Source organism: Danio rerio, chromosome 5 (assembly GCF_049306965.1).
Source record: "Danio rerio strain Tuebingen ecotype United States chromosome 5, GRCz12tu, whole genome shotgun sequence".
Taxonomy (NCBI): Eukaryota; Metazoa; Chordata; class Actinopteri; order Cypriniformes; family Danionidae; genus Danio; species Danio rerio.
In genome coordinates, this window is record NC_133180.1 from 22,200,001 (window position 1) to 22,212,989 (window position 12,989).

General features: G+C 36.1%; 2 protein-coding genes across 7 annotated transcripts in view; one reads left to right on the forward strand and one right to left on the reverse strand.

Moving 5' to 3' along the window:
* tenm1 (teneurin transmembrane protein 1) overlaps positions 1-12,989 on the reverse strand; it is a 542,101-nt gene that overhangs the window by 174,384 nt on the left and 354,728 nt on the right. For all 6 annotated transcript variants that reach the window (XM_068221426.2, XM_009301393.5, XM_073952089.1 and 3 more), the window contains one exon: positions 2,927-3,164. In XM_068221426.2, the coding sequence (XP_068077527.1) occupies positions 2,927-3,164 (238 nt within the window). The remainder of the gene's footprint in view (positions 1-2,926; positions 3,165-12,989) is intronic.
* The window catches only part of LOC141385799 (uncharacterized), a 460,928-nt gene that overhangs the window by 166,651 nt on the left and 281,288 nt on the right, over positions 1-12,989 (forward strand). The window lies entirely within an intron of this gene.

Sequence of the window (12,989 nt, forward strand, 5' to 3'; positions counted from 1 at the left end):
CGGCTTTCATTTTCATCAATATCTTTGGGGTTTGTCTGTGTGTAAGACAATCACCCCAGGAAGACAGCTTCATTTCCTCACTCAAAGCAGACACGTCTATCCTTCATCATTTATTTACTCTCCCATTTCTCTCTTTCAGAAGAGTAGGTCAACCCTCAATCTTCATCTTCGCCATCATCATCATCATATCTCTCCATCTGTCGCTCACACACACACATGCACACACACACATACAGTGCTTGTAAATGTGATTTATGAAGACTCTCCATAGACGTAATGTAGTATATACAGTAAAAGAGACTTGTTACCCTAGTGCTACCCTCACAAACACCTGTGGCAAATTTAGAATGTCAAAAGACCTTGTTAATTATTAGTTTTAAACCATTTTGTATTATGAGGACACAAGGCATGTCCTCACAATACAAAATATACAAGACAACAAGGTCATACCCATGCATTATACAAGTTTTTCCTTGTAAATTACATAAACAAGCACACACACAGAAACGTCTGTTTTTTGTGTTTTGTGGGTACTTTTCTTAGACGTACTGTGCTCTTACCTTAACCCTACCCCTAAATCAAACTCTCACAGAAACCTGCTACAAATTTTGAATGTCAAAAGACCTTGTTAATTATGATGTTTAAACCATTTTGTATTATGAGGACACAAGGTATGTCCTCATAACCAGTTTATTATAGCAAAACTAGGTCAAACCAATGTCATTATACAAGTTTATCCTCGTAAACCACATAAACAAGCACACATGCAAAAATGTCTGGTGTTCATGTTTTGTTGATACTTTTCATAGACATAATAATGACGGTATGTTCTTTGTTCTTACCTCAACCCTACCCCTAAATCAAACCCTCACAGAAAACTGTGACAAACTTTGAATGTCAAAAGATCTTGTTAATTATGATGTTTAAACCATTTTGTATTATGAGGACATAAGGCATGCCTTCATAAACCAGTTTAATAGAGCACAACCAGGTCATGCCCATGTCATTATACAAGTTTGTCCTTGTAAACCACGTAAACAAGTACACACATAGAAATGTTTTGTGGGTATTTTCCATAGACATAATAAGGACTGTATGTTCTGTGCGCATACCTCAACCCTGCCCCAAATCCCACACAGAAAACCTTCTATAGTTTCACATTTTCAAAACACTTCATGATGTAGGATTTATGAGCCATTTTTCTTATTTAGAGAAAAAAAAAAGTGTTCCAACAAGGTAAAAATTACTGATACTGCTCTACTTGAGGGGACATTTAGATGAAGACCAAGGTAGGGTCCCATAAGCTATAGTTCTTCTTTAAACTGCAATGTAAAGTCCACACTAGAGCCTTGGTAACTACTTGGTAAATTTGTGCTTCAGCTGCACCACATGCACTGCAGGCAAAGCGTAAATTAAATGACTTAATCCCCAATCAGAAGCCTTCAAATTGGAAATAAATAGCCTGACTGTCAGGATTCTGCCTACTGATAATTCATTTTAATTTGTTACACTGTATATATGTTGTATATATACTGTATATTTGTTATACCGTAAACAACATACCGGGATATTGACAAATTTTGCCCTTTACAACGAAAAAAGGAAAAAGGAAAAAAGGCATTAAGTGTTTTTCTTTAATATTTGGTCTTTTTAATATATTAACTATTTAAGTGAAATATAGTCATGTAGGCTTATGTATTTTGTTTTAATATGCAATTTCACGACAGTGGTATTTTAAATCTAACTTTGTTGATCAAAAAGCATGTAAAAGTCACATGACTTCCTAACCGTTCACACATCAGATCTATATACAATTTAATACCACATACGAAAACGGCACAGATCTGAATTGAAAAGATTAGATTCAACGCAGTTTGGGCTGTTCACACTGTCATGACAAAAACAGATCTGAGTCACATGTGGGCAGAAACATCAGATTCGAGCCACATTTGCCTGCAGTGTAAATGTAGCCTAACTGAATTGTTCATCTTTTTCTTGTAGTCTGCCTGCTTAATAACTGCCAACAGGTCATTTTGAAGTTCCCCCAAAAGATAATTTACAGCCTACAAGTAATTTTAAACGTTCATGCCAACTTATTCTACTAACTCTAATCCGACTGTCTACTAATACAAAATAATAAAATTCTATGAGTGAGTTGGCATGTATTTAGAGAATTATTTACTTATAGCTGATTTATTCTCCTGTATCATTTGCATCTGAATGGTCGGGTGGTGCTTTCGTGCAGTACCATACCTTTTTTACCATGGCTGATGCCGATCCGGACATGCACCTCTCATGAAATGTAAATACACATTGCAACAACGCATAGCACAAGCTCTGTGATTGGTCAGCTTGGTAGCATTGACAAGTGTGAGGGGGCAGTGAGCCGCAGGAAAAAAGCGAGACTGTTGGCGCAAGTGTCGAGTCCCGTGGAGGAGCTCCAGATGAATACTTTTGTTTTGTGTTTACTTCATAATTCAAGTTGTTGCCCATCTTCAAGTTCCTGCCTCTGAATGGGTGATTTGAACTACTTGTACAGTAAGTTATTATTACAGTTTTTCCAGTGTAAACAAAACACTCACTAAGAAACTTGATACAGAGGGAGACAGAAACATATAAGCCCTACTGTCAGCTAGTATTTCGGAAGTGTTATTGTAAGAGCAACACAAACAGAATGCACAAGTATAAATGCACAGCTAAGAGCAAGGCATGCGCCGGCGATCACTCGACGCTGAAGTATAATTCAGCCTTTGGTCAATAGAATGTCTATGGAGGACCACCAAACAAAGAGAAATCAAATGCACAAAGGTTTAGGTTTGGAGATATGTTGCAGAAAAAAAAAACTTAACTTATATATAAAACAATAGAAGTCAATGGAATACCCCACTATAATAGAAAAACAAGTGTGTGTGTGCTTGTGTTTCACCTGGTCTCTAGTGGTATGTTGCTGTTCAGGGCCCAGGTATTGTGTGTCTGCCCATTGTCATCCTGTCCAGCTTTGTTCCCAGAGTCCAGCGGTTGGCATCGGGCAGGCAGCGTGCTCCTCTGCACCACCTCTGGAAGGGGAGCTGGTGCAGGACGGGCACAGGTACAAGCATGAGGCGGAGGAGGAGGAGGGGGCAGAGGTCGAAATGTAAACTGAGCCACAGGGCTGGAAGGGAGATCTTGAAAGGGAAAGAGAAAAGGAGAGATGTAATTATAATATTTAATGATAGTCTTCAAAGTGTCCATTTCCTGAGTGAGAAATGGGCCCTTTTTAAAAATCACATTGCCCTTGTTTCTCTTACAGCTTCTATTTTCTTGTCAAACTCAATGAACAGTAGGAAACGCTTCACTTGCAGCATGTATGTATTATGAATTTGAAAAGCTATTCTTTATGCATTAATGTCCCACAGCTTGTAATCATTTGTATGGCCTCATGTATTATATATATATAAGTATAATGCATTAAAACACACCATCAGCATTCCGCTTCCAGAGTTATGCAATGTTATCAAGCCCATTATACAGCATTATAGTTTTTAAAGATGCATTTATGAGTAGGCACTGCTGTAAGAAGCAACGCACAGTAAGCAAATGGGGAGCAAGTTTTTATTATTATATATATATATATATATATATATATATATATATATATATATATATATATATATATATATATATATATATATATATATATTAATTTATTCATTTTCTTTTCGGCTTAGTTCCTTTATTAATCCAGGGTCGCCACAGCGGAATGAACTGCCAACGTATCCAGCACATGTTTCACACAGCGGATGCCCTTCCAGCCACAACCCATCAATGGGAAACATCCATACACACTCATCTACACACAAACACTACGGACAATCTTGCCTACCCATTTCACCTGTACTGCATGTCTTGGACTGTGGGGGAACCGGAGCACCAGGAGAAAACCCACACGAAACCAGGGAGAACCTACAAACTCCACACAAAAATGGCAACTGACCCAGCTGAGGCTCGAACCAGCAACCTTCTTGCTGTGAAGCGACAGCACTACCTACTGCGCCACTGCGTCACTATATAAATCACTTTAAACATAAGATTGTCAGTAATGCCAAAAACTGATTCAATGTAATCAAAGGGATATCTCACCAAATAACTAAATATCTCAACCCTGGCTCATTATTGATATGTACCCCTTTATACATTCTGGACAGCGTGAAATACATCCTAGGAGGTAAGTTTTTGTTTTTGCAAATCCACCAGTGGTGGCTGTGTATGCTTTTTCAAATCTCCAATTTTTCTTGCAAGTGCCATTCGTGCATGCCCGTCTTGCGGAAATTCACCAGAGGCCACCGTCAACTGACTGACTGAACAACTAACCAATCTTCTCACCCACTCCTTCTCTAAACCCAACCGATAGTGTTTTCAAAAGCACATATTGACCTGAGGCAAGCAATCAGTTGGTTGCGCAAAAAGAAACAGAAACCGTCAGCAGTGTCATGACTAACCGTTCGTTTTAAAGATGAAATGTAGCCATATGAAGCTCTTGCTACATAACTAGCCAGAAATGTATATGTAAATTATATAAATATATATTTAAGCAAAACATAATACCAGCCATACATGCAAAGCACGAATAATGTCCTTCAATTCGGTTACACAGAGCGGCCGTCATCCTTGAACCAATCTCTATCATTGTAAGCTGCTTGCTGTTCTGTCTGTTCCACTGCTATATTTGATAGATGTTTGCTCACACTTTATTTTGCAGTCTGACGAGCGTCAAACACACAAAGCGCACAATTCACGCCACAGGATGCCTAATCCAGTCTTTGCATTGACTTTATAAGTAAATCACTCGTTCTTTATCCACGTATGCTTGCTGCACATGCTGCAAAAGATTTCCCCCTACTTTCATGTTGCCATTTTTCAAAAGACACTCAAATACCTCACGTGCGCTGCATATGCAATTTCTATAAGTCATATAAAACTATAAGTTGCAAAACTGAAATAACTATAACTTGATTATATGGTTTGAAATTGGATTTTTTATGAGATATTTAAATTTTTTGCGATTATTTTGCTAATTTTTGTGGATCACAAGATTTTGTGATTTTTATTTAAATTGTTGGATTCAGCGATTGCGGACTGGCAAAAAACTAGGAGGTCTGTTATAGCAAATATATTGAAAAAATCTGGTTGTTGTGTTTCATTGACTTCCACAGTTTTTTCCTACTATAAAAAAGTCGATTCCTCATCAATCTTCAAAATGTCTTCTTTTGTGTTCAACAGAAGAAAAAAATGCTTACAAAGGTTTAAGAATAGGTTTTAGAATACATGATGAGGTAATTTTCGTTTTAGGGTGAACTAACCCTTTAATAAAATTTATACAATGTTACAGATCCAACATAACATGATAAATGATAATAAATTCATTACTCAAGTTAAGTTTAAATAAAACTTTCACACCCATGAAGTGACATCATTTGTTCTCCGTTTAATAGACGGCAGGAAAACAAATAAATACTTTTCGTTTCATTTTAACACAAATATTGGCACATTGTAAACATTAGTTAAATCTGTAACTAAACATGATTAAAATTACATGAGCAAACACTTTTTCTTTACTCGTGAAAAATACGAACTGAAAAGTAACAACGCTTCTCACCTAGCATCGCCTCAATAGTATCACAATTTAGTTAAGCCTAAATCTGCCAATTTTACAGCAAACACTTTCATGTTCATTATAATGAATTCAATTCATCTTTATTTCTTTAGCGCTTTTACAATGTAGATTATGTCAAAGCAGCTTAACATAGATAAAGTTCAGTTTCACAGTTGAAGTTCAGCTTTAGTTCAGTGTAATAATGTAAATGTCACTGCTGAAAGCTGAAACACTAATGAGCAACTCCAACAATTTTACATTCATAACTAGAAATTAAAACACACGAATCAAGGAAACAGGACAGCTAAAAGCAAAATATGCAGGATACAACATTCTAGACACCAAAGTTAAACTCCTGATACTTTACTCGTTACTTTGGAAAAGTAAAATTATTACATAAGCACATTACTTATAACACGTTACCCCCTAACACTGGTAACAGCAGAACTGCCGTCCACATGGAGGTAAGCGCTCATCCGGTAGCACAAAAAGAAACATAAGCTGTCAGAGGTTAATTTAGAGGTCATTAAAGATAAAATGCAGCTCTGGCAACATAAGTCGCACTACAAAAAAATGTATACTGGGGTACATTTTCACAATCAGCCTGTATTAAAAAAATCTGTCATCATTTACTGACCCTTCACTTGTTCATAACCTATATGAGTTTCTTCTGTTAAACACAAATATATAGAAAGTTTTTTTTAAATATTCTGGTTGCTGTGACCTATTAACTTCCACAGTTTTTTTCCTACAATAGAAGTTGATTCTTCAGCATTCTTCAAAATCTCTTCTTTAGTGTTCAACAGAAAAAACACACCATTTAAAAAGGTTCAAGAATACATGATTAGGTAATTTTCATTTTAGGGTGAACTAAGCCTTTAATTAAATTCATACAATGCTAAAGATTCAACATAACACGATAAATGATAATAAATTCATTACTCAAGTCCTTTAATAAAACTGTCACACCCATGAAGTGACATCATTTGCTCTCCTTCTAATAGACGGCATGAAAACAAATAAAAACTTGTTTAAATTTCCCCATTTTACACAAATATTGGCACATTGTAAACATTAGTTAAATCTGTAACTAAACATAATTAAAATTACATAAGCAAACACTTTTTCTTTACTCGTGAAAAATACAAGCTGAAAAGTAACAACGCTTCTCATCGAGCATCGCCTCAATGGTATCATAACTTAGTTTAGCCTAAATCTGCCAATTTTACAGCAAACACTTTCATGTTCATTATAATGAATTTAATTCATCTTTATTTCTTTAGCGCTTTTACAATGTAGATTATGTCAAAGCAGCTTAACATAGATGAAGTTCAGTTTCACAGTTGAAGTTCAGCTTTAGTTCAGTGTAATAATGTAAATGTCACTGCTGAAAGCTGAAACACTAATGAGCAACTCCAACAATTTTACATTCATAACTAGAAATAAAACACATGAATCAAGGAAACAGGACAGCTAAAAGCGAAATATGCAGGATACAACATTCTAGACACCAAAGTTACACTCCTGATACTTTGTAGCAAATCCAAAATGTGCAATTGAAAGTAAAATTTTAGTCTCTGGAAATCATATAGCATTATAACTGTGTGTACAATTCAGACATGTTGCAAAAAATGCATATTTAATTGGCTTACCTGTATAACAAATCTGTTCAGAATGCATTATAGGCTTCCAGCTGAGTGCTACTAAACCCTTTTTTTCCACTCAGGCTTGTTCAGCAGTCTCTCTATCTTCGCAAAACAACATATTTTCTACTTTAAGACACTTAAGCTTAAAGCTTCTACTTGAATTACAACTAGCTGAATCGTCTGTAAAAGCATCATAACAAGCGTCCACAAGTGTGTGCGTCCAGCTCCACAGAGACAGCGCGAGATCACAGAAACTCCATCTGATGTTGCAGCACCTGCACACACGCTGCGTTTTTCTATCATTTTCTCTTCTCTCTCATTTAAAATGAAGCTCAGGGTCTTACACCTACTGCTAAACCCATCCTGCTGGAAAAAAAGGATGATGCATACCGACACACAAACACACTCACATACTCTAAACGCAAACACATAAAAGCGTCTGATCCTTCCTTACTAATTCCATTAGGCTCTGATCTGGGTTATCTGTCTGTTTTAGTTAGCTGAAGATTCTCTTTATTATTTTTGTCCTTTTCTTTCTGTCCGTTCACTTCATGTCTTTTACTTAATCTCTTTTAAGAGTTGAAAATACTAATCTGAGAAGAGCACTTTCTGTTTGGAGATTTGACAAAGACACACACACATCCAGGCGCACACACAAAGCTCTAAATTTCAATCTCAATGAATGGACTCAGACACAAAGAGAGCAGCCGAACAAATTCAATTAGGAAACCTCACTCTTAAAGCTCTGGGGTTGCATTACATTAGAGCTCTTTTACGCTCTCCATCACCCCAGAAAGTAGATAAAATCAACTCAAATTAACACTCTTTTAAAAACTATTTTGCACTTTCTAATGCAAAGCCACAATGGCAATAAGAGCTGATGTAAATGTGGGCAAATGCCACATGAAAAGTGGCGGTAGAACACTATGAAGGCACAGACACATCCAAAATAAGCACCCCAAAAGCATACATTGGACTTAGTTTTAGCCAGCAAACACCTCTCTCCTCCTGAAACCATTCTCCATTATCTAATGCACTTAGAAACACATTGTATTTCACTTGGCTGTGGAGTTGAGAGCGAACAGCATTGATTTAGATTGGATTTGCTGATTAAATTAGGCTGTCTCTGATCTATGAGAATGTATGATGTTTTAGACAGTGTAAATGCACAACGGTTTAAATGGGAATAGACCTCTGAAGATAATATAATCAAAGCAACATCCTTCATCGACCCAGCAGCAAATAAAATTGAGACATTTCCCTCCGATAAAGCAGCATCCATCCATCCATCCATTAGTGGTGCAAAGGTACACATATTTGTTCTGAAGGTCTTTCTGTGCATTTGAGTATAATTTGCAAATATGGCATTGATTTAACCACAGCACATGTGAGAAAAAAAGAAGAAACTCCTTGTAGTATATAAGAAACTGTCTTTTCTATTCTGTCCAGGTCTGGCTTCCTCTTTACCTCCAGTTGTAACATAAAATTATGAATATCTTGTTGACTTGTGTAATCACTCAAACGGTGTTTCAATAACAGAATGACAATAAAACAGCTTGTAAACATTATGTCACGTAGCATTAAACTCACCTCAGGCGACTCATTCAGTGTCCACTGCTTGTTAATTCGAAAGAGAAATTAACTCTGAGCTTCTCTCGCTCTCTCTCTCTCTATATATGTATATATGATCCTACAGTAAATATGTATATGCGTTATATGACCTACTGCCTTTTATAAGTGTTAGTGATGTTTTGATTATATCATGTTTAAAAACAAAAACTGTCATATAAATCTGTTCTATAAAACATAGATAGTTTACATGTTTGCAAATGTATTAATATATCCTCAAATAAATAGCAATTGGATTAATTTTGGTATCAATCCATCCATCTATTCCTCCATCTCTCCATCCATCTATCAATTCATCTTCAACTCATCCATTCATCTGTCCATCCATTTATTAATATATCTTTAAATAAATAGCAACAGAACTAAAATAGTATCAATCTATCAATCATCCATCCATTTTCCATCCATTCATCCATTAGTTTTTCATCCATCTATCCATCCATCCATTTATAAATATGTCTTCAAAAAAAATAACACGAATTAAATTTGGTACAGATCCATCCTCTCATTATTAACATTATGAATTTTATCTCAAAAGCCTAACTTGTTGTTTATAAATAGTTATTAAGGTGGTAGTTGGGTTTAGGTAAAGGACAGAATAAGATTATGCACAATATGTACTTATAAACAGTCAAAATCTTAATAATAGGCAGGTAATATGTCAATAGTTAAAAATGAGAATTGGTATTTAAACTAAAGTGCTAACAAAAAAGTAATTACACTTTAAGTGGATTTTGGCATTATAAAATTATGCACTGTAAAAAAATAATATGATCAATAAATCTTTGTAACATAGGTTTTTATGTTACTTTAAAATAGGTTTTACAATAACCTTGTGATTTAACTTGATATTTAAGTAAGTTTAATAACACAAGTAAAAACAACTTGCACAGTTAATCTGAATCAATTAAAAGTCAACTCAGAACATTAAGGTTGGATGGCTATTCATTTAGAAAATATAGAAAAGTACAAGCATAGGCTTTTATTTAAATCAAACTAATAGACATGGGAATGCTGGTTAGATATTTCTAGACAAACCAACTGCTCCAGTTACAGAATACTGCTGTATGAGTAATATTCAATGAAATCATAAATTACTTATTACACAAGACGGCATAAATCAAGAGAGTTTGTGTGTGTGGCCGGAATCAGATTATGATAAAGGCCTAAAGTATTTTGTATGAATATTAATGCATATACTATGAACATTTATAGTTCTGAGATTGAAACAGAAATAATGTATGAAAATCCACCCCGTCTCTATATCTATCGATTATGCTTTTCACAGTATTGTTAGTAGAGATTAAGTAAACTCTCCCCACCCCCAAATAATTAACCTAAACTGCTCATCTTTATGCATGAACGCATACAGCTGGCTCTGCTATCATTTCATCCACACAGTTGCCAAATATTAGCCAATTCAACTTGCAGCGGTGGAAAGAAAAAGAGATTCTCAGGCATTACCAATTTCGATTAAATATTTATCCACTATATGCACTAAAGAAAAATTATTTATTGCATTTACTACATTTTTTTTCAAGGTGAGTGGTTACAAACAATAAATATGGGCCGAATTTAAACAAACAAATTAAGTTAAACATTACTAAATTGAGTTTGTTTGTTAAATTCAGCTCATATACAGTTCATAAATATTTAAATAAATGTCCAATGTTTGGACATTTTTGGCTCTATACATTAATACAATTACAACAAACAAGATGTGCTTCAACTGCAGACTGTCAGCTTTCATTTGAAGGTATTTATATCCAAATCAGGTGTACAATGTAGGAATTACAACAGTTTGCAGATGTGCTTCCCACTTGTTAAGGGTCCAAAAGTAATTAGACAGAATAATAATCAGGGTCACACTTTATTTTGACGGTCCGTTTGTTGAATATGTTACTTTGCATCTACATGCCAGCTAGTTCTAATTAGATTAAAAGTAGACTGTTAGATTGGGATTGGGGTTGTGGTTAGGGTTAGGATTAGTGTAAATTGACATGTACTTGCAAAGTTTCTTATAGTCAGTTAAATGTCTGTTGAAGGAGCAGTATCAACAGATATTAAGCAGACAGTCTACTAATACTCAAATGAACGATCAAACTAAAGTGTTACCATAATCATAAACCAAACTTTTACTTTTTATATTATAATAAGTATTACCTATAATAGTTTATAATAAGTCTGGAACGCACAGACTCACCAGACACTGGGTTTCATCCTTTTCATCAATAATAAATATAACAGAACCAGTTCCACTGATAGATATACATGCCCACGCCATGTCACTACTACTACCATGCTTCACTGCTTAGGATCATGAGCAGTTCCTTTCCTTCTTTATATTCGTCTCTTCCGATCACTCTGGTACAAGTTCATCTGGATCTCATCGGTCCATAGGTTGTTGTTCCAGCACTTGGAAGGCTTTTTTAGAACTCTAATATGGTGTTCCTGTTTTTGAGGCTCACCAGTGGTTTACACTGTGGTGAACCACCTGTATTCATTCTGGTGTAGTCTTCTCTTGATTGTTGACTTTGACACATATACACCTACCTCCTGGAGAGTGTTTTTGATCTGGCCAAATGTTGTGAAGCATAATTTCTAACCCAGGGAAAGTATTCTTCGGTCGTCCAAAAGAGTCGTTTCTGTGGTCGTCTAAGTCTTTTGGTGTTGCTGAGCTGACTGGTGCATTCTTTCTTTTTAAGAATGTTCCAAACAGTTGTTTTGGCCATGCCTAAATATTTTGTCATCCCTCTGATGGGTTTGTTTTGCTTTTCCAGCCTAATGATGGCTTGCTTGACTGATAGTGACAGCTCTTTGGATCTCAACTTGAGAGTTGACAGATTCCAAATGCAAACAGGACACTTGGAATTAACTCTAGAACTTTCATCTGCTCTGTAATTGTAATTGGGTCAATTAGGGAATAACACACACCTGGCCATGGAACAGCTCAAACTTTTGGACCCTTAACAAGTGGGAGGCAAATATACAAACTGTTGTAATTCCTACAGTGTTCCTCTGAGTTGGATGTAAAACCCCTCAAATTAAAGGTGACAGTCTGCAGTTGTGTCCATTGTGTTCGTGTATAGAGCCAAAAATGTTAGAATTGTGTCAATGTCCAAATATTTATCGATCTAACTGTATATTGTTTGCAACCACTTACCCTAGTAAATCCAATGAATATTTTTTTCAGTGTGTCCTTATATAAATAACTTTACAAAAGTGTGCAAGCCGGAGCCAAAACTATAATCATTCAAGCAGCGAAGTGCTAATGTGAAGGTTTGTGTCATTTCCTTCAAGCCAGCCTTTTAAGCAGCAGCGTCACGTACACAGCAACAGTAAAACGGCTGCAAACACACACACATGCACATAAACAGAGAAAACAGCATGCACATGCACCAAACACACACACAAGCGGCAGCGCATGAGATCAAACACACACACACATTCGCACTCATGAACGCACACAGCAAAGGACCATTAACCTGGCTGGTCTCCATGGCAACAGAGCTTGGCCCTCATAATCCAGTGCAGAAACCTTTGACTGAAAGAGGCAGGCATGGAAACTCACACACACACACACACACACACACACACATTTAAATGCATGTGACACTGATTGCACTGAAGACGGCAGAACACATAGCTATATAATTCATCATCGCCCTATAAGCGCTCTCCAACTATCTAATCCTTTACCCCTCTCACACTCTTATTATGCAGCGCTCTCTACAGATACAAAAACCAATAGGGGATCAACTTATGAAAAAATAATGCGAGGTAATGTGTATGTGTGCGAGAGAGGCGCTGGAAACCTTATAGCCATAAAACCGTTATTAAATATCCCTCTTACTACAAAATTACTTTAAGAAAATCAATCTGTTTCACTTATGGAAATTTACAGTTCCATCTCACCCGCAGCCATCTCTCCGGATACATGACACCCAGCAGCATCACCACCACCACCTTCACATGCTCAAATCTTCATCTGTCAGAGAAGACACCTTATTATGACACGCGCTCGATAGATCCGAGGCAAATTCTGACAAACATCCCTCGCTTCACTTTACACGCCACAAGAT